Below are 25,536 nucleotides of genomic sequence, written 5' to 3' on the forward strand. Positions count from 1 at the left end.
GTCATCCCCGCATCTGGAGCCAGGGCAGGCTCAGGCCCCTGACTCGGCCCAGCTGGTGTTTGCTGCAGGGGGACCTGTGCAGACTGGGGCTCTTCAGGATCAGGCCCCAGACTTGGTTCAGATGATGCCTGAGGCAAAGGATCCGGTGCAGACTGAGACTCCTCCGGTTCCGAGTTCAAGTCCCAGGCCATCACATCTTCCAAGGGAATCCGTTCCTCTGCCAAACAGCTCTTACCCCAAGGAAATTCTTCCTGATGTTGAGTTGGAATCCACTGGGTCCTGCACTCTGGAGAAGCACCAGAAAGCAAGCTTGCTCCAGCTTCCCTTTGGCGCCATTTAGATATTTCAGACTCGTAGAATTGCAGGGGTGGACTAGATGCCTCCTGGGGTCCCTAACTCTCCACTTCTGGGATTCTGTGAGTTGCCCCTCTTGGCATTGCTGGGCTTCCGAGTTGGAGAGAGGGGCCAAGGCAGGTGTGAGACCCCCTCTCCTTTTTACACCGTGCCCCCGAGTTCTGGGCCAACAGAGAGGTGGAGCTGCATCGGCCAGGTGGCAGGCTTGGCTGTGCCATGGGGATGCCCAGATGGCTCAGTTGGTCGAGTGTGAGACTCCGGATGTCAGGGATGTGGGTTCAAGCCCCACATTGGGCAAAAGGTTCCTGCATGGCAGGGGGTTGGACTGGATGACCCTCAGGTGTCCCTTCCAGCTCTGACCCCTGGAAGCTTCCCAAAATAGGCGGGCAACCCTGGTGCTGTGTGCGTAACCGGTTGGCACGAGAGCCCTGGAGACTTTGGAGAGAGTGGGCATTCTCCTGCTTGGCACCAAGCAGACCCCGCAGTCTCTGAGCCCATCCTGCGAGGAGGAGACTTTGCTGTGGCATTTTGCTTGGGGCGGGGGCATCTGTGCCACTCTTGGACTGCTGTGGTCGAGGGTCCAGGCCGAGCGGCCTCTAGAGCACTTTCTGGGCTGGCTGGCGAGGCTGGCTGCGATGCCTGCCTTGGTGCCAAGCTTCTCCGGGTGTGTCTGGCTGGGCATGTGGCCCTGGGCTGCCTGGAGCGCAGGGGACGCTGGCCAGCTCCCTGCCACGTGGGCGCAGGAGTGTGCCTGTCTTTTGTGTGAGTTTGAAATGTGCTGGCCCCGCTTTCCCCTGAGTGAGGGGCTGGCAGCCGGGCTCCCTCCCTCTCCGCCGCTCTCGGGTGGCCGGTGGGAGGGCCGGGGCCTGGAAGAGGCGGCCCCTGGCGCAAGGGAGCAGGCGGAGGAGCTTGCAGGGGCGGCTCTTGTAAGAGGAGCCCAACCAGGAATGCTGGGCTGGAGGGGCGGGCGTGGGGCCAGGCGGTTTCCTGTCTATGGGGGGAAGAGGCTTGCAGCTGGAGCAAAGGGCTCCCTGAGGCGCATGGGGGGCCTGAGAGGGAGAAGGAGCCCCGCGGAGGGGCAGGAGGTGAGAGCGGGGCCCAGGGGCAGCAGAGGGGCAACGTGGGCACGCTCCCGAGGCTTGGGAAAGAAGGCGGGCAGCAGGGGGCAGCAGCAGGCAGGCCAGGGCACGGGTGGCACCCAGGGTGACACCCAGGCAGGTGGTGCTGCTGCTGCTGCAGAGATGGGGCACAGGACCCCCAAGGCCAAGGGGCTCCTTGCCTGCAGGCTCGCCTCCTTGTGGGGGTGCCAGCTGGCTGGCTGGCAGGCTCCCCTCCTTTGTGAAACGGGGGGCACAGCCAGCGCTGTTGCCCTTTCAGGCACAGAGGCTGCTTGTTCTGCGGGTGGGAGTCTGGAGCCGCCAGCCTGGCATGAAAGGACGGCCCTGTTCTCTCCGCAGCTTGGCCGGGGGCGCAGAATCTGCTGACGGAGGCCTGGGCAGCGCCAGCAGCAGCAGCAGCAAGAGGCCAGGAGCTGGGGGCCTCGCTGCCCCACCCCGCCCCACCCCACAGGCAGGCTGGAGACCTCCGCACCAGCTCTCCGGGTGCAGACAGCACAGTGTTTCCTGGCGTCCGAAGCGGCCCCAGCCGTGCCCAGATGGGGGCCCTGTCAGGGGCCCCTGGCCCTGCCGCCCTGGGGCAGTAGGGGTGCCCCCAGACTTCCCGCACCCCACAGAGGAGGCGTCGGTGGGGGAGAGGCTGCTGTGCCAAGATGCAGGACAAACTCCGCATCCTGGAGGACCTCAACATGCTCTACATCCGACAGATTGCCCTCAGCCTGGAGGTAAGGGGGCAGCTGGGCAGGACCTTGCGACCCGACGGGGAGGGGCTTTGCTCAGGGCGGGGGGCTCCTTCTGAAGGGATGTGGGCCGCGTGAATGCGGAGACCTGTGTGAGTCGGGAGTGCAATGTCCTTTTGGTCCCCAAAGGCAGCTGAGAAAAGATATCCTCAGAGTGCAAAGTTTGGAGTTTCCCTGAACCTGCGTTGCACATTTAGCAATGCCCAGTGAGGAGTGCTGTGGACCTCATAAGCTGGCGCCCGCCTTGCTCAGCTGGGTAGAAGCAAACAGATTGTCTTGGGGTCTCCTGGATGTTTGCCTGATGTCCCCTGCAACCCGAATATTGGCCCCCGTCTTCTCTTTGTCTCTGAGCTGAATAGGGAAGGGGGCAGGCAGGGTGGGGGTCGCACGAGGCTGTGCACGACCCGATTCGGAGTGCAGTGGGTGCCCTCGACTCGCTTGCTGTGTGTCTCCAGCTCGATGCAATGACATTACCCTGGCATTGTTCTCCCGATGGTTACAGTGAGTGAGACGCTGCCACGTTTTGAGGTTGCCCCACTGAGACCACCTGCTGCTTCCTGGGCCCCTTTCCTGTGTGGCTGCGTCAGTCTTGGGGGGCAGGAGCTGCCCAGCGCCGGTGGGAGGGGGGCACCCAGTCTCCCTCGGCTTGGCTGCCAGACAGGTGTGCATTGTGTTTCCGTAATTTCTAGGGCTTCTGCTGGGAGTCTGCCTGGCCAGGCTGGCGTTGGACTTGTGCCAGAGTCCGGCCTCACCCCACAAGCGGGGGTGTTTTTTTGGGGGGGTCTGGTGGCCTTTGGGGTTTGTCTCCATTTGCTCATCCGGTTTGGTACAGCAGAAAGTTCCTTTGGCAGACAAGTGGGACTTCCTGCCTGGGCCCAGCAGAAGAGCCCCTGGGCTGGATCAGACTCCTGTTCTCCCAGGGGCCAGAGGGAAGCCCTAAAGCAGGATTGGAGCTCAAGGACACCCCCCCCCCCGTTGTTTCCAGCCGCTGGGATTGAGGAACATTGCAGATTCTGACTGCGGAGGCCAAGCCGTCCTGGCGAGGAGCCACTGACAGCCCTCCTGAATTTGTCCTCTTTTGAAGCTATGCTCCCTGTGGCGGGGAGTTCCACAGTCTAACTCTGCGCTGCATGAAGAAGGACTGTCTTTTATTTGTCCTGGATCTTTTGTCAGCTTCATGGATTGCCCACGAATTCCAGAGTTCTATGAGAGAGAGAGAGAGAGAGAGAGAGAGGCCTCTCTCCCCCACTTTTCCCAGGCAAGGCATAATTTTATAATATAATAATAATTTATTATGTATACCCCTCCCATCTGGCTGAGTTTCCCCAGCCGCTCTGGGTGGCTTCCAACCAAATATTAAAAACAATGCAGCATCAAACATTAAAAGCTTCCCTAAAGAGGGCTCCCTTCAGATGTCTTCTGAATGTCAGGTAGTTGTTTATCTCCTTGACATCTGATGTTGGGCACCACCACCGAGAAGGCCCTCTGCCTGGTTCCCTGTAACTTTGCTTCTCGCAAAGAGGGAACCGCCAGAAGACCCTCTGAGCTGGACCTCAGTGTCTGGGCTGGATGATTAGGGTGGAGACGCTCCTTCAGGGCTACTGGACCGAGGCCGTTTAGGGCTTGAAAGGTCAGCACCCACACTTTGAATTGTGCTCGGAAACATACTGGGAGCCAATGTAGGTCTTTCAAGTCTGGTATTATGTGGTCTCGGCAGCCGCTCCCAGTCCCCAGTCTAGCTGCCGCATTCTGGATTAGTTGCAGTTTCCGGGTGACCTTCAAAGGTAGCCCCACATAGAGCGCATTGCAGTAGTCCAAGCGGGAGATAACCAGAGCATGCACCACTCTGGCGAGACAGTCTGTGGGCAGGTAAGGTCTCATCCTGCGTACCAGATGGAGCTGGGAGACAGCTGCCCTGGACACAGAACTGACCTGCGCCTCCATGGACAGCTGGGAGTCCAAAATGACGTGTCACCTTTTCCTTGCCTTCTCTCCAAGTCCCACGGCTGCAGCTGTTCCTCATAGGGCAGTCGATCCTGGATCCCTCGGATCCTTTGGGGTTCCCTTTCCCGAGTCATTTTCCAACTGGGCCCTCTCCTTTGGGAGGTGAGGGCAGGCAAGCTCTGCTTCTTTGCCCAACGGAGGGCAGAGAGAAGGAAGGAAGCCCTTCTTTGTGTTAACCTGTGGAACTCCCCGCTGCAGGAGACCAGTGGCTGAAATCCCCAGGAGGGGAGAGGGGTCCTGTGTTCGAATTCTGATTGCAGGTTTCCCATTGGGGCATCTGTGAGGTTACAGGGAACCAGGCAGAGGGCCTTCTGGGTAGTGGCACCTGCCCTGTGGAACGCCCTCCCGTCAGATGTCAAGGAAATAAACAACTATCTGACTTTTAGAAGACATCTGAAGGCAGCCCTATTTAGAGAAGTTTTTAATGTTTGATGTTTTATTGTCTTTTTAATATTCTGTTGGAAGCTGCCCAGAGTGGCTGGGAAAATTCAGCCAGATGGGCAGGGTATAAATAAATATTATTATTATTATTATTATTATTATTATTATTATTATTATTATGATGTTTGGCCACCCTGAGCTGCGTGGGTCCCATTGGCCTGAAACAACAGGCTCTTCTTCTGATGTCTTACTTAACGAACAACTTGATAGGCAGGATCCGTCCCCCTGGCTTGGCTCATTCTGGGCATCCCTGGCCTGCCAAAAGCCCTTGACCCAGACGGATCCCCCACCCCGCTGTTGCTCTCCCCCCCCGAACAAGCCGGGTAGCCCAGAGTCGCAGACCTTTGAGGAGGAAGGACGGCTGGTCTTGTCCCTGGCTGGGCCAAGGTGAGGCAACATGGCGTAGTGGTTAGAGCACAGGACTACTGGGCTAGGATGGGGGAGAGGCCAGGGTTCGAATCCCCGTGCAGCCATGTCACCGCATCTCAGCCTCCCCTCCCTCGCAGGGTTGTTGGGGGGGGTGTCAAAGGAGGAGTTGGAGAACTCTGTACGCGAAAAAGGTGGGATAGATATTGTTATGTTCTGAGTTGAATAGGATCCGAAATGCAGCAGTCTGATTGGTCCTAGAACAATATGCTCATAAATAGCAATAAATAATAATTGTCATAGCTTTGGCCAAGGTGCTTCGTGTGACTCCAACGAAAGGGGGGGTGTGAGGCCGCGGGGAGCCCCTTCTCTCCACCCCTCGGAGTGGGTCGGTCTGGACTGGTTTCGGTTGTTGAGCGCTGAAGCAGCCGCACTCTGCTCATGCTCAGAGGGATCAGCTGTGATTCCTGCATTGCAGTGGGGGGATTGGTCTAGATGAGTCGTGGGACCCCTTCCCACTCTGATTTTGTGTTCGGCACCAAAATGAGGTTGTGCAGAGAATCCCGGCTGGCCAGACTCCACTGCCGGGGGGGGGGCACATTGGCCAGACACCCCCCCACTCCAGATTTTCCTCCCAGCCTTCTAAATCCTCACATCTCTGCCATAATCTGCCGCAAGCTGATTAGCCCAGGCTGGAGGTCCGTGGAGGGGGGGAGAGAGTTTTGAGCCTCATGCCAGCCCCACCCTTTGCCCCCCACCCTTTGCCCACCTCCCAAAACCTGCCCCCCATCCTCGCCCCCCCTTGCTCCATCCCTGAGTTCTGGGGTGCCTCCAGCCCCACAAAGGATGAAGAGCAAATGGCCCCCCCAATCTGCCGCCCCAAATGCAACCCCTCTAACGGGACCCCTTCCCTTTTCTCAGCTGCCCCATAGAGGGGAAGGGGCTCCCAAACACTGTAGGTTTTTTGGGGGGGCCTGAGAAGCATCTCCCCACCCTCCCCTTCCCCACCAGACCCCTGCTTTCCCCCTCCCCATTTTCTTGAGGGGGGGCAGAGGAGGCCGCGGTCTCCCCAGCCCAGCTGTCCCCCCCAACCCGGCTATAAATAGGCAGCTGGTGATGTCAGAGTTTCCTCAGCTGCTGCGCCGACTCTGCCCCCCCCGTCCCTCCCCCTCCAGCTGTCACCCGCCCCACTGCCTGGACCGCCTTTGCCGCATGGGGGGCCGGCGGCTAAGTTAGGGGGTGCCGGCATGGAGAGCGGCAGGCTGGCCAAGGTGAGTGCCTGGGGGGGACTTTGGGGGGGTGAGGAGGGGAGCCCCCCAGGAAGAGGCTGGGGTTTCCCCTTTGAGAGGCCTGGAGGAGGCAGGACCCCCCTGCCCATCTCTGCGGCTGGCATGATGAAGGGCATTTCTCACCCCCCCCCCAGAAGCAGCTGGCTCTTTTTGCTGCTTCACGGCCCTTCAGGCTGGGGGAGGGAGGGGGTTGAGGCTGGTTTTTTGGGGGCTCCGTAGCTGTAGAGACAAGAGGGGGTCTCTGCATCCGTCAGGGGCCTTGTGGGGGGGTCAGTTGCGAGAGGACCCCCCACCCATACCCAAAGCCTCCGAGGCAAAAATGGATGCTAATGGGATTTCCTCTGGCCTGGGCAAAAGGCTGCAGGGAACTGGAGAGTTGGAAGGGGGCCCCCAAAGGACATCTGGTCCAGCCCCCCAGAAACACAGGGGAGAAGGAAGGAATTTGCCCCCCCCCCCGATTGTATCCCTCTTTTCAGACCTCTCCTCCCCGTCCGTGGTACATAATGTCCATTGCGCAAGGGGTGGGCGGGGGGCAAGAGCCTCTGCCCCCAGAGCTTTACCTGTTGAACCCCAGTTTTTCAGCAGAGCTTGGAGGGCCACAGGTGCTTTAGTTGGGGTTCCTGACCCTGGGGGTCCCTGGAATTTGATAGGTCTACTTTGAGGGGAGGCACTCTGCACAAGCTCAGGAACTTCTCTCCTTTTACAGAGGTGGGGCTTTGCATGTTCTGAAGCCGAGCTCTTGTCCTGATGTCACTCAAAGATCGGGGGTCTTCCTGGGGTGGCGGGTGGGAGACCGTGGAGCCTGGTATTTTTTTGGGTGGGGGCACCAAACACAGGAAAATGTTTCCTTTTATTGTGATATATTTTAATATACAATAATAATAATATTTTATATATAATAATAATAATAATAATAATAATAATAATAATAATAATATTTAACAGCAGCATGAAGGCGTTTTGGGAATTTGACCGTCAGAAAGGCGGTTGATTCTGAACACCCCCAGGCATTGTTTGGGGTGACGCTTGGAGATGCCTCCCCCCAAAAAATGCTTTGTCTCCCCAAAGGCTGTAGACTGGGGCAAGTCAGCTTTCCCTTGCCCCACGGAAAGGGCCCAATGCTTCGAGCCTGTGAGAGGTGAGGAGCGCTCTGCGCATGCTCAGAGTACTCTGCCCACTGAGAACAGGTCTGCTTCTCTCCTCTCACCCCCCCCCCAAAGACACAGAGCTGTCACGGAAGCTGAGTCCGGGGGGTGTTTCTTTCTCCGTTTATGGGGCACCCTCCCCCCCCCCACTTCCCACTCCTGTCCCAAGCCATTTGGTGTCCTTTCCCAGAAGGTCTTTCTGCCCCCCCTTTTGCCCTGAGCCCCCCAACATTGGCATTGCCCCACCAGGCACCATAACTGGAGGGGGGGATCAGGCAGCTTTGAGCTCCTGCGATAATACATTTTCTGGCGCACGTAGGACCAGTCTGGAGAGAGTTCGCCTTGACATTTTCATCCCCCCAAAAGTTTTTGATTTGAGTTTCCGCTGACATGTGGCTGCATTTTAATGTTTTTATGTTGTATTTTGATCTTGTTTTTTAAGCTGTATTTCAATCAATTGTTTTATATTTGGTGTCAGCCGCCCTGAGCCCAGTCTTGGCTGGGGAGGGCAGGGTATAAATAAAAATTATTATTATTATTATTAATAAATGATGGACTGGGGTTCTTGGACTGCCCCCCCAGCTTCATTCACATGCTCCCTCCCTTTCATCTCTCTCCCCCCCTCGCAGGGCACCGACATCCAGAAGAAGATCGACCATGAGATCCGCATGCGCGAAGGCGCCTGCAAGCTCCTGGCGGCTTGCACCCAGCGCCAGCAGGCCCTGGAGGTCACCAAGAGCCTGCTGGTCTGCAACAGCCGCATCCTGGCCTACATGGCGGAGCTTCAGCGCATGAAGGAGGCGCAAGTCATGCAGCGGATGGCCAGGCGGTGAGTGAGGCGGCAGGTGCGCGGCGCATGTCTGCAGGAGGGCCAGTGCGGCCCTGGGCCAAGAGGAGGAAGAGCCTCAGGGCTGGGCCAGCGCTCTGCACATGCTCAGGAACGCTCTGGGGCTGAGGTCTGGCTCTGGAGGGTGTTAGCGGTGAAATCTGAGGGCTCCCTTGGACAAAAAACAAGGACCCCAGCCAGGAAGACCAGAGCAAAACAGCAGCCAGGAGGCTTGGTCTTGATGGAAGACTGTCGCGACAAGACTCCCACCTGCCACCAGGTGGAACAAGATGGCAGCCCCAGACAAAAGAAGACCCCAACTTTTATTAGCTGCTAATCCCCATGTTAGGGACAAGGGTGGTGCTGTGGGTTAAAGCACAGAGCCTAGGACTTGCTGATCAGAAGGTCGGCGGTTCGAATCCCCACGACGGGGTGAGCTCCTGTTGCTCGGTCCCTGCTCCTGCCAAGCTAGCAGTTTGAAAGCACATCAAAGTGCAAGTAGATAAATAGGTACTGCTCTGGCGGGAAGGTAAACGGCGTTTCCCTGTGCTGCTCTGGTTCGCCAGAAACGGCTTAGTCCTGCTGGCCACATGACCCGGAAGCTGTATGCTGGCTCCCTCGGCCAGTAAAGCGAGATGAGCGCTGCAACCCCAGAGTCGGCCATGACTGGACCTAATGCTCAGGGGTCCCTTTACCTTTAATCCCTATGCTACACACCCCAAACTACATCACTAATACATCATGGTTACATCATGAAAGGGGAGATCTGTGGCAGGAATCTGAGCATCCTGGACCCTGCCCCATGGCTCCCCTTGCCCTCCAACAAACACCCACCAAGTGGAACAAAAGAGATATTTATATTTCCCTGTTTCCCAGCCAAGTTAATCCCACCCTTTTGTCTTCATCTGGGTTTGGTATTTCTGGCATGGCTACCTGTCTGGCACTCAGGTATCAGGATGCCAGGAATTATCCCGCAGGCAGAGGGGCTGCTGAGGAGCTGAGCTCATGTGTCTGTAGGAATTTCTGAAGTTTCCCCAGTGAGCCAATGCATTGATCAGTGAATTCTTACATTTGGTATCGTGCAGCAAAGGCCCTTTGAATAGATAGGCAGAAACTGTGATGAAGCATTTTGTGGGGACAAATCACGAAAGTCACAAAAGCGATGGTGCTGGTTTTGGTAGTGGGCTGCATGTGCATAATATCTGCTGGAGGGACAACCCCCCCAACCTATACATAAATTCCTGCAACAATGGAGAGCTGGGGGGGCCAGCATAGAGAGGAGCCCTGCGCCTACAGAAGTGCCCCAGGAGCTTTGGGTGGGACTGGGAAGGGGGCTGCCTTTGACGCCTCCTGGGTTGTCCAAAGGGGCCGGATTCGAGGTTAGGCTGGCCTCTTCAGGGGGGGGGTCCTGCGGCAGAAGAGCCTGTGGGGGAATCTCTTTTGGCGAGGGAAGTTTGCTCAGCCTCCTCTTGGGAGCAGCTGAGTTGGCCTTTCCCAGGAGGCCTCTGGTGCGATTCCTGCCTTGCAGCGGGTTGAGCTAGATGACCCTTGGGTTCCCCTCCAGCCCTACACTGCTGACTATCCATTCCTGCTGCTACCACCGACTTCTGCCTCTTTTCTGAATGAGGCACTGCTGCTCTCTTAATCTACCCCTTGGGCTATTCAATCTGTTTTAATGGTGTGGGTATGATTCACGGATGGAGTATATTATTATTATTATTATTATTATTATTATTATTATTATTATTATTATTATTATTACAGTACTGGACTAAAAGACCACAAGGTGATACGCAAACTGAAAGACAGTATTGAAGTAAAAGCAATTGACAATATCAAGCATATTCAAAAATGATTTATTGTATTTTTAATATTTTGTTTGGAGCTGCCCAGAGGGGCTGGGGAAACCCAGCCAGATGGGCGGTGTATAAATAAATTATTATTATTATTACTACTATTATTATTATTATTATTTAATTAAAATCTGCATGCTGCCATGAAACTTAAAAAAAAAAATAGTAGCATATGAATCTTCTAAAATAATTTTTTTAATGACGAATGCCACTGATGGAGTCGTTCTGCTTCCCCACATCCTTGGGGCTGTCAATCCAGAATGTAGCCTGAACTCTCCTGTGATGCTGGAGTGGGGTTTTGGGGGGCAGGCGGTGTGTGGGGGTCCTCCCTTTGTCTCTGACAGCCCTTTCTCACCCCCTCAGCCCCTCAGACGCTGGTCCCGTGGACGACCGCCTGCCCTGCCGAGGCAGAGTCTGCATCTCAGGTAAGGATGCTGTGACCCACCTGGCCGCAGGTGCAGCCCAGCCGGACCCCTTCCAGGCCCAGAGCCCAGTGGGAGAGGCAGGCAATGCAGCCCGGTCCCAAAGGAGAGCTGTTTTGGGGTGCAAAAATGGCTTTCCTTCTGCCCAAATTCCCACATTGCTGGGGGTTGGACTAGATGACCTGGGGACCCCTTCTGTGATTCTATATTGCCCCTATAATTGGCTTTCAAGAATTGTTCCTGATTTGTAAAGAATGCTTGAGGCATGTTCTGGATGAGACCAAAGGCAAATCCATGCTTTAGATCAACTCCCAGACATTTTGTTCCCAGTGAAATAAGAACATTATTCAGAATACAGCAGCTTGCACGACCCGCGAAGGGTGGCGATCAGGCAACAAAATTCAAAACGGTGACAATTAATTGCACATGCCTACAAAATCCAATTTCAGTTGTTGAATTTAATTAATTCCACAAAATGGAAGCGCTTGATTCCCTCAGACCACTTTTCCTTTTCTAAAAAATTGCTTTATTAGTTTAAAAAAAGAAAAAACTGTCAACAAACGAAAAACCAAAGGATAATACAAATTGCAAAAAGTAAATAGATTTCTTACCACGCTTCTTCCATTATGACTTCCAGTCACATCATCAAGGGTTCCAAGTTTCTATTATGTAGCACACTTTTCGTTATCTTATCCCATATCCTTATTTTTATAAGATTTTCTTTGTTTCTACCGGGGTCCTGCTAAGCCTGCCAGAGAATTCACATTTTTACAATGTTCTTTCAGATATTTTCTGTAAATATCCCACTTCCTAATAAACATTTGGTCTATATTATTTCTAATTCTTCTCGTCATCTTTGCTGATTCTGTAAATTCTAATACTGTAATTTTGTCTGCCAATCCATTTTGGTCGGGATAGAGTCTCCTTTCTAATTTTTGGCTACTAAGATTCTTGCTGCCATATTCTTCATATTTTGGGGAATATCCATACCTGTTTTACCCAGTAGAAAGGCTCCGGGTTCACCCCGCCCAAAAAATAGATTTTAAACATCTTTTTGAGCTCATTATATATCTTGAGTCCCAAAATTCCTTTATTTTCCTACAATTCCACCACTTGTGTATCATCGCTGGACCAGTTTTCCAAATCATTTGTGCCTGCAGGGCCCCCTGCCACCTCCCTGCCCCTTCGTGGCCCCCACTTGGGGACTCCCTGGCTTAGATGTCTGGGCCCCCACTATGTTACCTGCAGGCCTCTTCCTGCCTGGACGCATTTGGGGATACAAACAAACCCTCTTTATCTCTTCCTCTTTCCTTTTTAATTTTTTTTATAATTACATCTTTATTGGTTTAAAATACAATCTTACAATAAAGGTAAGTACGACAAAGTTAAGCACAGAAAAGGAAAAAAAGAAAAAAGGGGGGGAGAATTCTCCACATCAAAAAGTACAAAAAGTTTAACTATTTAGTTAAATATGTTAAATTAATTGGAAAAGCTTGCAAATACCAGACAGGCTTATGACTTAAATATGTAATGTGATGAATTAGTATGTTTAATGCTGAACTGGAAAGAAAGAAAGATGTTAAGTGATTAATTTTATCAGAATATTGGACCTGAAAAATCGTTTAAATGATATACACTGAAATTCAACCAGGGGGATACGAGGAAGTCACTTAACAATGTTACTAAGTTTGGTTTAAATACGGTTGAGAATTATGTTTGTATGTTTTTTGGGAAAATCAATTAAAAAATTTTGGGGGGAAAGTACAAAAAGTTTAAAAGTAACAAGAAAAGAAAAAGAAAATAACAATTAAAAGTACCAGATATTTAGACAACATCATTGGAAGCTTTTCACAAAAGACATTATTGGATAAGACATGATGTTGTATCTCCTCCACTTTCCAGACCTCCGGATCCCACTGATGTGGAAGGACACGGAATATTTCAAGAACAAGGGCGGTGAGTCCTTCTTGGTGGTGGCCCCTTCGACGGCGCATGCCTTTGCTTCCTGCGCATGGCGCCTCTGGCCCCACGATCTGAGCCGGGCACCGGCTGGGCGCCTCTTCTCCAAGCCAACTCTTCTTCTCCCCCCTCTCCCTCCCTGGGCCTTGGGGGGCTGGCTGGGGCTTGGGGGGTCCGAGAGGCACGGGCGCCACCTAAATGCCCCTCGTTCCTTGGCAGAGCTGCATCGCTGCGCCGTCTTCTGCCTGCTTCAGATCGGTCCGGAAATCTACGACACGGAGATGGTGCTGGTGGATCGGACCCTGACCGACATCTGCTTTGAGAGCACCATCCTCTTGTGAGTCCCTGCCCCACTGCCTGCCCCCTTGGGGCAGAAACCTGGGGGTCCCCATGGCCGTGCGGGAGGCAGCAAGTCTTGGAAAAGGATCCGTGCGGAGAAAGCGGGGTTTCTCCTTTCCCCCGGAATCTTTCAACGTTACAAGAGTTGGCTTTTTAAAAGTGGATTTTGGGGGCTCTGGGTTCTTTGGCATTTGGGGGGGAGAGAGGGGTTTTTTTGTCCTTTGGGGGTCTGGAGATCTGCGGGGGGGGGTGTCCCTGGGGGGCAGAAAGGGTTGGCTGGCTCAAACAGGTACTTAAGTGATGCATAGAATGATTTTTCAATTTCGTTGTTCTGTATGGGACAATGACAATAAAGATTATTGTATCGGAAGGGACCCCCCAGGGGCCATCTAGACCAGGGGTCAGCAAACTTTTTCAGCCATGGGCCGGTCCACTGTCCTGCAGACCTTGTGGGGAGCAGGACTATATTTTGGAAAAAAATATGAATGAATTCCTATGCCTCACAAATAACCCAGAGATGCATTTTTAATAAAAGGACACATTCTACTCATGTAAAAACACGCTGATCCCTGCACTGTCCGCAGGCCAGATTGAGAAGGCGATTGGGCCGGATCTGGCCCCCGGGCCTTAAGTTGCCTACCCATGATCTATCCCAGGGATATCCAACAGGTTGATCGCGATCTACTGGTAGATCCCCGTGAGATTTTAGTAGATTGCGGTCAATCTCTGGCTCAACAACATTGAGCTGAACTCCTTAAAAATGGGGCTTTTCTTCCCAAAAAATCTGAACCCCCCAAAACCAGGAGTAGATCATTGCCAGTTTTCAATTCTGAAAGTAGATTGCAGTCCCAACCACGGCTGAAGAATCCCTGGTCGGCCGAGAAGTTGTCATATAATTTTCTTTCCAAATGTACAGGTGAAACTCGGAAAATTACGTAGAATATTGTGGAAGAGTTCATTTATTTCAGACTCATCACATGCAAAGCGAGATATGTCAAGGCTTTCTTTGTTATAATTGTGATGATTATGGCGTACAGCTGATGAAAACCCCAAATTAACAATCTCAGATAATTAGAACATTAAATGAAATCGGCAAAACAAGGACTGCAAATAGAGCAATATTGGACCTCTGAGAAGTAGAAGCATGCATATATACTCAGCACTTGGTTTGGGCCCCTTTTGCATCAATTACTGCCTCTATGCGGCGTGACATGGATGCTTTCAGCCTGTGGCCCTGCTGAGGTGTTATGGAAGACCAGGAAGCTTCAATAGCAGCCTTCAGCTCTTCTGCATTGCTCGGTCTCATGTCTCATCTTTCTCTTGGCAATGCCCCATAGACTCTCTACGGCTTGACATATCTCGCTTTGCATGTCATGAGTCTATCTCATATATTTGTTGCTGCTGTCGTTTAGTCGTTTAGTCGTGTCCGCCTCTTCATGACCCCCTGAACCAGAGCACGCCAGGCCCTCCTGTCTTCCACTGCCTCCCGCAGTTTGGACAAACTCATGCTGGTAGCTTTGAGAACACTGTCCCACCATCTTGTCCTCTGTCGTCCCCTTCTCCTTGTGCCCTCCATCTTTCCCAACATCAGGGTCTTTTCCAGGGAGTCTTCTCTTCTCATGAGGTGGCCAAAGTCTTGGAGCCTCAGCTTCAGGATCTGTCCTTCCAGTGAGCACTCAGGGCTGATTTCCTGAAGAATGGATACATGTGATCTTCTTGCAGTCCATGGGACTCTCAAGAATCTCCTCCAGCACCAGAATTCAAAAGCATCCATTCTTCGGCGATCAGCCTTCTTGATGGTCCAGCTCTCGCTTCCATACATCACTACTGGGAAAACCAGAGCTTTTACTATACGGACCTTTGTTGGCAAGGTGATATCTCTGTTTTTTAAGATGCTGTCTAGGTTTGTCGTTGCTTTCCTCCCAAGGAGCAGGCGTCTTTTAATTTTGTGACTGCTGTCACCATCTACAGTGATCATGGAGCCCAAGAAAGTAAAATCTCTCACTGCCTCCATTTCTTCCCCTTCTATTTGCCAGGAGGTGATGGGACCTGTGGCCATGATCTTCGTTTTTTTGATGTTGAGCTTCAGACCATATTTTGCGCTCTCCTCTTTCACCCTCATTAAAAGGTTCTTTAATTCCTCCTCACTTTCTGCCATCAAGGTTGTGTCATCTGCATATCTGAGGTTGTTGATATTTCTTCCAGCAATCTTTATTCCGGCGAGGGATTCATCCAGCCCAGCCTTTCACATGATGAATTAGTTTCATATATTAGTTTCACCTTTTAAGTTAATTACTGAAATAAATGAACTTTCCCACGATATTCTAATTTTCCGAGTTTCACCTGTAACATGCTGTCACCTTCCAGTTCCATGTCCTCTCCCGTGCTGTAAATTGTATTTTATATTCCAAGTCCCTCCTCAGGTGACCTTCTGGGCTGCCTGGGAGCGCCCCCCTTTCACGCCTGTGCCCCCCGCTTTGTCTCCCCCCAGCACGGAGGCCGGTCCGGACTTTGAGCTGAAGGTGGAGCTGTACAGCGCCGGCCTGGAGGAAGACTCTGTCCTGGGCAGCACCCCCAAGAAGCTGGCCAGCCGCCTGAGCAGCTCCCTGGGGCGCTCATCCGGCAAGAGGGTCCGTGCCGCCCTGGACGGGGTGCCCGGGAGCCCCGTCAGCAACGGGGGAAGCAGCCCCCTCCAGCTGCCCGCCCCCAGCGTGGCGTGAGTATCGTGGGCCCAACGCCCAACCGTCTTCCTCAGAATTCGCACTCGCTGCCCGCCCCCTCCGGGCTCACCCGCCTCTGCTTCCTTCCAGGGGCCCCAAGTACCAGCTGCTGGCCTGCACCACCCTGCGCCTGGCCCACGTCCAGGACGCCTTTCGCACCCACGACCTCGCCGTCACCGGGAACGGTACTTGGAGCAGGGGGTGGGGGGGGTTGTTGGGTTTGGGTTTGAGGGAACAGGAACGTTCCGAAGTCCAGTTTGGCTCCGTGGGTTTTGTGCAGACACGGAAAGAGATCCAAATTGCGGGAGTCAGCTAGTGGATGGGCGGGGGGGGCAGAGGGTCCCCCATGTGGGCAAGGCAGGGAGAGCTCAGAAGCTCTTTGCTCCGCTGCGGGACTCCCTGCCTATTTTTGGCTCCTGCTAAAAACATACCTGATTAGAGAAAAATCTGTCCAGATGTTTGGAAAGTTGATGCGGGTTTTAATCTGTTTTAGTGTTTCATCTTTTTGTATGTTTTAAAACTGGTGGTTTAATGATGATGATGATGATGATGATGATGATGATGATAATAATGATAATAAATAGTAGTAGTAGTAGTAATACAGTGGTATCTTGTTTTGAGTCTGGGATCTGTTCCGGAGCCCCGGAAGCTCGACGAAAGCGATGCTCAACAAAGCGCCGCTCTGTACCCGCGTGGAGTGGTTTGTGCTTCTGCGCCTGCGCTTCTGCGCAATTAGCACTTATGCGCAGGCGCGAGTGGCAAACCCAGAAGTAACCCATTCTGCTCCTCCGGGCTTGGCACAGACGTTCGCCGAAATGGACAGTCGACGGGGTGGATGTTCATGCGATATTACTGTAATACTAAACACCTGACAGAGTGTTTGTTGTGGGGGAGGAAGGGAAAGGAGATTGTTAGCCGCTTTGAGACTCCTTAAGGGGAGTGAAAGTCCAACCTCTAATAATAATAATAATAATAATAATAATAATTTTATTTATACCCCACCCATCTGGCTGGGTTTCTGGAGTGTTAAAACTCATAACCCACCCAGGGGGTCTGTGGGCACCATTCACATAGCAAAAACTACCATAGAGATACCAACATTTCAAAAGTAGGGGGTCCATGGCTTGACTTTTGAAAAACAAGTGTTCCCCAGTACTTAGTTAATTGGGAACCACTATTTTAAAGTATTGTGCTTTCCTGGATTTTTCTGTTTTAGCTTTTTCTAAACCTCTTTGAGGTTTCTTTGTTTGTTTTTAAGCAGTGTATGAATTTTATGTGCTAAGTAAATAATAAATTTCTGCCCCAGCTCTCCGCCAGGACGGCCTTCTGAGCGCATGGGCTCTGGGAGGCCAGGGAGGCCCTTGTGAGATTTTGTGGGGACTCGGATTTCGCACACGCATCCCAGAACCCGCGCACTGAGCCGGCCTTGCCCAGAAAGCAAGGCAGAAAGCTTAAAAGGTCACCCCAAGCATTGAATCTCTTTCCGCCTTCCTTGCATTGAACTCGCAGTTTCAAGCATTCCTCCTTCAACTGCGTCTGGTTGGAATTGCGCAAGTGAGATGCACATGAAATGCCATCATGGCGCACCTCAAAGGCCCCGGGGGAATGGTCTCTTTGGAGAAGAGTTGCCTTTGGGTGCTTTGGCTCTGGGTGGGCATTGTGTGAGCTCCTGCAATAATAATAATAATAATAATAATAATAATAATAATAATAATAATAATAATAATAATATTACCCCACCCATCTGGCTTGGTTTCCCCAGCCACTCTGAGCAGCTCCCGACAGAAAATTAACAATACAATAAAACATTAAAAACTTCCCTAAACAGGGCTGCCTTCAGATGCCTTCTAAAACTCAGATAGTTGTTTATTTCCTTGACATCTGGTGGAAGGGCGTTCCACAGGGCGGGTGCCACCACTGAGAAGGCCCTTAGGTGGGCACCGTAGCCTCTCGGAGACTTTATTTATTCCTTGCCTGAGATTTATGCACCGTTTTTTATGTAAAACAAACATAAGAGCTGTTTATAAAACATAAAATTAGCAATGACAAAAACGAGCAACAATCATCATCATCGCTTTTAATTTGTGTACCGTCTTTCTATCTTACAATACTCAAGGCGGTTTACAAGCTGAAGAAACAAGGAATGTACATCTTATAACAAATCAATGCAGTACAAAAATGTGATAATAAAACATAACTTTAAAATAAGCAACGTACATCAAAAAAGTAACATTCAACAATCGTTAGAATAGTATAGAATAATAATAATATTAGCATATGAAAATTAAACAGAAATGCACTCTTAACAATTACAATAAATAATTTCTAAACTACAATCAATAAAACAATGGCAAGCCACAGAATAAAACACAAATTGAGAAGCAGAGGCCGGAGGGTGGAGCAAGGCAGGTGGAAAAAGGCCTTGCCTGGGGAAGTCTCTCCCCCTTCCTTCGAAAAAGAGTTGAAAGTTAAAAATGACAATAGGCTAAAAATGGACTGAAACGTCTTTCTAATGTCTGGAAAGGCTTCTCTCACCAAGACTGTTTTCAGGAGGCCCCCAAAAGAGTCCAGAGTCAAGTGGCGGGGAGTTCCGACGTCTCTTGACATTTTGCGGAGCTGCTGCCGCTGAGCCAGTTCTGCCAATGTAGGTGGGCAAGTGGCCTCTCTTTTCCAGGAGGGACGAAGCCCCCTGCCCCCTCGCCCCTCTTTTGGGGCTCAGACCTGCCTCCCCCTGACCCCCTCCTCTTCTTCTCTCCCCCCCCCACCTAGAGGAGAGCTCCTTCTGGCTCCCCCTGTATGGCAGCGTCTGCTGTCGCCTGGCAGCCCAGCCCAACTGCATGCTCCACCAGGTCATGTGCGGCTTCCTGAAGGTGCAGGTAAGTGCTGGGGGGGGCGCTGCAGGTAGGGAAGGGGCTGAGAAGACAGGGGGCCCCTTTTTAGCACTCACACGCCCGGGCAGAGGCGCATCGAGAGCCATGCGCTCAGGAGACGGGCTGATCCTCTCCACCCCTTTACTCTCTCGCTCCGTCTCTCTACTCAGCTACATTAGGAAAGATGCAGCGATTTGGATGCGCTGTAAACATGCCACACCAGGTGGCGCAAGAGAGCAGAGAATTTTAAAACACAGTTTTCTGTATAGATTTATTTCTTTCGTTATAACAATCTAATTCAGGGGTTGGCAAACTACGGTCCGGGGGCTGGATGTGGCCCACCAGGGCTGTAAATCCAGCCTACGGACCCTGCCGCCCACTCAGTCGGTCCCTGCGCTGAGCTAAACTGGTGCACTGTGGCATTTCCTTGAAAAGGAGGGTGTGCCACAAGGAGGGTGCCACCACCAAGAAGGCCCTCTGTCTGGTTCCCTGTAACTTGGCTTCTTGCAGGGAGGGAACAGCCAGAAGGCCCTCAGCGCTGGATCTCAGTGTTAGGGCAAAACAATGGGGGTGGAGATGCTCCTTCAGATATACTGGACCGAGGCCGTTTAAGGCTTTCAAGGTCAGCACCAACACTTTGAATTGTGCTCGGAAACATACTGGGAGCCAGTGTAGATCTTTCAGGACCAATGTTATGTGGTCTCGGCGGCCGCCCCCAGTCACCAGTCTAGCTGCCGCATTCTGGATTAATTGTAGTTTCCAGGTCACCTTCAAAGGTAGCCCCACGTAGAGCGCATTGCAGTAGTCCAAGCGGGAGATAACCAGAGCGTGCACCACTCTGGCCAGACAGTCTGCAGGCAGGTAGGGTCTCAGCCTGCGTACCAGATGGAGCTGGTAGACAGCTGCCCTGGACACAGAATTGAACTGTACCTCCATGGACAGCTGTGAGTCCAGAATGACTCCCAGGCTGCGCACCTGGTCCTTCAAGGGCACAGTTACCCCATTCAGGACCAGGGAATCCTCCACACCTGCCCACCTCCTGTTCCCCCAAAACAGTACTTCTGTCTTGTCAGGATTCAGCCTCAATCTGTTGGCCGCCATCCATCCTCCAACTGCCTTCAGACACTCACGTAGGACCTTCACCTCCTTCACTGGTTCTGATTTGAAAGAGAGATGGAGCTAGTTCACAGCAACTTCTTCCAGGACACAGAGAGGGGAGAGGACTGCTCTCGCACTCGGGTCCGGCTTGCTGGTTTCCCCTTGGGGCATCTCGTTGGCTGGATGACTCGATGGGCCCCTCTGGCCTCATCCTGCAGTCTCATCTTCGGTCCTTCACTGTAGTGTGGCAAGGCAAGGGTGTGGCAGGCAGATGCAAGGAAACATTTGAGCATTTCAGGGCGGCATAGTATAGTGTATATTTATTTGCCGAATATGGGTAGAAAGGCTTCTTTGTGTCGATGGGGAGATGAGATCTTGCTTGTCTCAAATTAGACCGAATATAAATGAGATTACCCAGCAAAAGGAAGCTCATGTCTCTCACTGAGATCATATAGATACTTATTGGACATATGGAAGAGGCTTGTTTGTAATTATATTTGGGGAATGACTCATATCCTTGTTTTACTCTTTCTGGATTCCCAGGATCATATGGCTCCCCTTTTAAGCTGCAAAGGGATGTGAACTCACAAACCTGAGGAAGGAATAATAAATAGTGTATTTTTCACTCCATAAGACACACTTTTTTCTTCCCGAAAAGTAAGGGGAAATGTCTGTGTGTCTTATGGAGTGAATGCGTGGTCCCTGGAGCCGAATTGCCCAGGGGAGAAAAGCAGATCGTGCTTCTTTTTTTAGAAAGAGGGAAGGGGGTGTTGAATCAAAGCCGCTGATGGGCAAGCGATCGGGAGGGAGATAAGGGACGCTAGCAATAAAGGAGGCTGCCTGGGAGGGGGGAGGTAAAAGCCCATGGATCCTGTTCGACAGTGGAATTTGCTGCCAAGGAGTGTGGTGGAGTCTCCTTCTTTGGAGGTCTTTAAGCAGAGGCTTGACAACCATATGTCAGGAGTGCTCTGATGGTGTTTCCTGCTTGGCAGGGGGTTGGACTCGATGGCCCTTGGGGTCTCTTCCAACTCTAGGATTCTATGATTCCTCAGGATTTTTGCAGTGGGTCACCCCAAATTCACCATCAGATCACGTAACATGTCTATGGCTACAGCCTGCACCAAAAAAATTACGCACCCACTGTTTTGTGGGGCCGCAGTGGTGCAAAAACGTGTTTACAAAGCACGGATCCACATGGATCCTCAGGATGTTTGCATCAGATCGTCCCAAACTCACCATCAAATCACATGTCTGTGGCCACAGCATGAACCACAAAAATCATACACCCACTGTTTGCTTCTCAATATTTTTTTTGTTTTCCTCCTCTAAAAACTAGGTGCGTCTTATGGGGCGAAAAATATGGCAGTTGTGCTCTATGTTATAAATCAGACACTGCTAGCAGTTCTTTCTTTCTGTTTTCCAATGTATTTCTTATCAGTAAAGAATTTGGTGTGGCACAAGCAATTTTTTTTACCTGTGTGTTTATACGGTGGTATACAATTTTATTTTATTTTGTTTTTTATTTTATTTTATTTTATACAAAAAATATTCTGAAGTGGGAGGCAGGGAGCGTTTCTGCTATGGGGCTGTGCCCCCCCCCACCCAGAAGGGGTTTCTGAGCATGGGTGAAAGGGATTTGGGAGGCAGGCAGAGAAGAATGACAGCACCCGTCCTGGGGGGGGGGGGAGATGAATGTGGGAAGATGGCGTGTGGGTCTCCCTCCTGCTAAACACAACCCCCCCTCTCCCCCCCGTTTTGCAGCAGGGGGAACAGCAGGGCTGGCTGCGGCTCTTCTGCCTCCTGCGGGGCTCCAACCTCCTCTGCTACCGGCACCCCAAAGACGTCGAGACGCAGGAGGAACCGGCCTTCACCATTGCTATCAACAAGGTAGGGGGCTGATTTCTCAGACCAGGTTGGGGGGCAGAACATTGGGGGTCCCCAGTGATGGAGGAAACCGTGCAGGCACCCAGAGCGGTAAACATGGATTGGAAGAAGTTCAAGGAATATTTGAAAAAATATGTTAATATTTAAATCTTAGACTAGCTTTGGCAGCGGATATAGGCTGCAGGCAGGGTTAGAAGTTGAAGATAGGGTATTTTAAAATAATATTATTTCTAACTGATAAAATGTGAAGTTTTTTATGTGATTAAAAAAAAGATGGTTAGAAATTGTGATATATGTAAATTGCTAAGGATGGAGTAAAATGAAAATCAGATAGGTGGGACTTGGGGAAGCCCACATAACAATGTTTAGGAAAATAAGGATAAGACAAGAATCTGTTTGTATGGTTTGTTTTTCTGTTTGTGTTCTTTATTTGTGTTATAAAATGAATACAAAAAATTGGGGAAAACCATGATGTGCACCCGGGGGCGGGGCCATCCTCCCTGGGGTGCCAGCACCGTCCGCTGATCGCGCAAATAGGCCTGGCTGCTGGGGAGCTCCGCACGCCGGGGGGCGGGGATGCAAACAGCGCCCACCGGGGGGGGCATCCCTGGCGACCAGCACTGCACACCGTATTTGCAGATTTTCTCGACAGCGATTGTGCCAATCGCAGAAATCTGTCCGCCGGGGGTGCCAGCGCCGCCATGCCAATCTGCCCAGGGGGGATTTTGTCAACCCCCCCAGGCATGACACCCAGGGCAGACCGCACCCCCCAGACCCCCCTTGTGATGCCCCTGCTTGTCCCCCCCTCAGCCTTCGCTCCATCCTTCTCATCCACACTTGCCAACTGAGCATGTTTTCAATGCAACAGCTGCCTCCGCCTTCGGCCGCGATTCCTGCCTTGCGGGGGGTTGGGCTGGATGACCGCTGGAGGTCCCAACGCTACCAGTCTATGACTCTCAATTGGCAGCCCAGCCAGGCCAGGGTCTGTCCATCCACGTTGTGTGTCAGGGGTGTCAGTCTCAAAATGGAGACCTTGCCATTTTTGAAACTCACGCTTTGCGGCTGATGGTGGCTCTTCCCTGCCCAGCTCATGGCACCCCATGCCCATGCCTGGGTCTAAAGGTCAAGGGACCCCTGACCAGTAGGTCCAGTCGTGGCAGACTCTGGGGTTGCGGCGCTCATCTCACTTTATTGGCCAAGGGAGCCGGTGTACAGCTTCCGGGTCATGTGGCCAGCATGACTTCTGGCAAAACCAGAGCAGCGCATGGAAACACCAATACCTTCCCGTCGGAGTGGTACCTATTTATCTACTTGCACTTTGAGGTGCTTTCGAACTGCGAGGTTGGCAGGAGCAGGGACCAAGGAACGGGAGCTCACCCCATCATTGTGGGGATTCGAACCACCGACCTTCTGATCGGCAAGCCCTAGGCTCTGTGGTTTAACCCACAGCGCCACCCGCGTCCCTATGCCTGGTCTAGTCCTCTATAAATGCCATCTAGTTTGGTGCCCCCCCCCCGTTTCCTGTGGGAGGGAGTTCCACCGTTTAACGCGCTGTGTGTAGAAGCACTTTCTTTTCTTTGTCCTGAATCTTCCACCCTTCCGCTTCCTTGGGGGTTCCCTGGGCATCTCTGGGTATTTCTGCGCATGCGCACATTTCTGCACCTGAGGCCCCTTTGCCCCCCCCTCCAGGAGACGCGCATCCGAGCCACAGAGAAGGACCCCAAGAACCAACTGCACACCATGTCCGTGACGAACCGCTATGGGGGGGAGGAGGTGACCCACACGCTGCTGGCCGAATCCCGCTCCGAGACGCAGCGCTGGATGGAAGCCTTCTGGCAGCACTTTTATGACATGAGTGAGTGGGGGAGGAGAGACGGGGGGTGCAAACACGGGGGGGGGGATGATCAGGGGCAACAGTGCCTTCTCTTGCTCTGCCCTCCCGCTGCATCCTTGTCCTGCCTCGCAAGGGGGTCGTGGCAGGACAAGGGAGGCGAGGGAGAAGCTGAGCTGGACCATAGAGGCCCCAATCCAGCCACACACTCCCCCACCCCCCCCGTGCTAGGGAGGTTTGCTCCTGGAGGAGGCTCTTGAGAAGCCCCTGCCCTTCCCAGGAGATGGGGGGGCTAAAGAAGGACAGCTGCAACCCCTAATCCAGCGGTTCTCTACCTGTGGGTCCCCAGATGTTGTTGGACTACAACTCCCATCATCCCTGAGCTCTGGCCTTGCTAGCCGGGGGTGATGGGAGTTGTAGTTCAACAACACAGGTTGAGAAAGGCTGCCATGGGTAGGCAAACCAAGGCCTGGGGGCTGAATCCGGCCCAATCGCCTTCTAAATCCGGTCCACGGACAGTCCGGGAATCAGCGTGTTTTTACATGAGTAGAATGTGTCGTCTTATTTAAAATGCATCTCTGGGTTATTTGTGGGGCATAGGAATTCGTTCATTTCCCTCCCCAAATATAGTCCAGCCCCCCACAAGGTCTGAGGGACAGTGGACCGGCCCCCTGCTGAAAAAGTTTGCTGACCCATGCCTAAAACCTGGGTCGGCCAGAGGGGATCCTGTCCTCTGGTGCACGTGGGGAGACCACTAGGGGGCAGCACAGCGCCCCCTGCCTGCCCCACAGATGGCCAGCAAAGTGGGAGGGGTCCCTGGCATGTGAGCCAACTCATTGGGGCTGAGGCTCCTTCAGCCCCCCCCTTAAAGTATTTGAGCAGCAGCCCCCCAAAGTTGATGGTGATAGTGAACGGGCGCCGTGTCTTATGTGGGGTGGGGCTTAACTATTTCATTGAAGTCACCGCCCCCCCCCGACAATCTTCTCCCTGCCCCCCAGGCCAGTGGAAGCACTGCTGCGATGAGCTCATGAAGGTGGAGGTCCCCTCCCCACGGCGTCCCATGGCCCTCCTACAGAAGCAAGGCTCCCTCTACCACGAGATGGGTGAGTCTCCAGAGAAGGGGGTCCGCAGAAGCGGGGAGGGTTGGGGGGCTGACGGGAACAGAGGGGGCGCTCGGGGTGGGCTGGTGGCTTAGGGCCCCCCTGAACTCACGGTGGGGAGGCGAGAGGGTCTCACCTCCTTCTGCCCTTTTCTTCCTGCCTGTCTCTGGGGCTCTGCCTTGCCCCCCGGTTTCTGTGGGGCCTGCCCCACACCTTGCTTGCACCCAGATGTATCCGTGTCTGTAACTCTCTGCTCTCCTCTGGCTCTCTCTTTGCATGTCTCCCCTTCTCTTCCTCTTCTTCTCTGTCCTGTCCCCGACCCCTTACCCCCCACCCCCAGCTCTCCCTGGCCCAGGGGGGCCGCCCCCCAACTGCGAGGGGCTGCTGTTGCAGGACAACGCTGTCTCTGCCGAGATTCGAGCTCTCCTCTCCTCGTATTACAGCGACAGGTGACGTAACCCCCACCCAAAGCTGGACAGGGGGGAGGGGTCCTCTGGGTTCCCAAAATGGGGGGGGGGGCTGGCTGGCAGGGAGGTAGGTAGAGGGTGAAGGAGGCAGGAGTACCCTTTGTGTAGAGAGGGTGGGCAGCGGAGGCACCGGCAGAGCCCCTGGGATCTCCCACTGACAGGGAAGGGGGCTGGCGGGGGCTGGGGGCAGTTGGACCCAGTGGGCGCCTCCATTTATGTGTATGTTGTAAACCAAAATTGTCCTTTTCCCTTATGGGGTACCCAAGAGCCCATATAGAGTCCTTAAGTGGGTTTCCTATTGGTAGGAGAAAAGAACAGAGGCCAAGCAGAGAATATTGAGAAGCAAAGCAGCTAGTAAGCCTGATCTTTATTGATCTGTCCTCACTCCCCACACGCAGGAAAGGAGGAGGACCCAGAACAAAGGTGTGCCCACCCTTATATAGACATTTTAAATTCCCTCCCTGGAGTCCAAGACCACCCCTCCATACATACATCACAGAAGGGGTGTAACCTAAGACCACCCCCAGATACATCATACCTACATCACAGAAAAGGTGGTCTACAGCAGAAATCTGAGTGCCTTGTTTATCTCCTGTTTGGCAGGTTACCTGTTTAATGGTCCCTTGACTGGATTGCCTGGGGAGCCTGGCCAGTCTTTTGTAATGATAAATACTTAGTTCCTGAGTCAGGTCACAGGCTCACCCTATTCAAAC

General features: G+C 52.6%; 1 protein-coding gene across 5 annotated transcripts in view; it reads left to right on the forward strand.

Annotated features, from left to right (window-relative positions):
• The window catches only part of RTKN (rhotekin), a gene marked incomplete at its 3' end in the record, with an annotated part of 39,729 nt that overhangs the window by 8,193 nt on the left and 6,000 nt on the right, over positions 1-25,536 (forward strand). Inside the window, exons 1-12 of one of the 5 annotated variants that reach the window (XM_081925033.1) lie at positions 1,271-1,439; positions 1,812-2,194; positions 8,084-8,283; positions 10,497-10,558; positions 12,458-12,511; positions 12,734-12,851; positions 15,345-15,569; positions 15,664-15,758; positions 18,343-18,449; positions 21,303-21,428; positions 23,115-23,280; positions 24,255-24,359. In XM_081925033.1, the coding sequence (XP_081781159.1) occupies positions 2,123-2,194; positions 8,084-8,283; positions 10,497-10,558; positions 12,458-12,511; positions 12,734-12,851; positions 15,345-15,569; positions 15,664-15,758; positions 18,343-18,449; positions 21,303-21,428; positions 23,115-23,280; positions 24,255-24,359 (1,330 nt within the window). In that variant the 5' untranslated portion in view covers positions 1,271-1,439; positions 1,812-2,122. Of the gene's footprint in view, positions 1-1,270; positions 1,440-1,811; positions 2,195-6,181; positions 6,292-8,083; positions 8,284-10,496; positions 10,559-12,457; positions 12,512-12,733; positions 12,852-15,344; positions 15,570-15,663; positions 15,759-18,342; positions 18,450-21,302; positions 21,429-23,114; positions 23,281-24,254; positions 24,360-24,696; positions 24,810-25,536 lie in introns of those variants that run through there. The other 4 variants (XM_081925036.1, XM_081925035.1, XM_081925034.1 and 1 more) reach the window with 4 other exon arrangements.

The sequence above is a fragment of the Podarcis melisellensis genome (genome assembly GCF_964234715.1).
Source record: "Podarcis melisellensis genome assembly, chromosome: 9".
Classification (NCBI taxonomy): Eukaryota; Metazoa; Chordata; class Lepidosauria; order Squamata; family Lacertidae; genus Podarcis; species Podarcis melisellensis.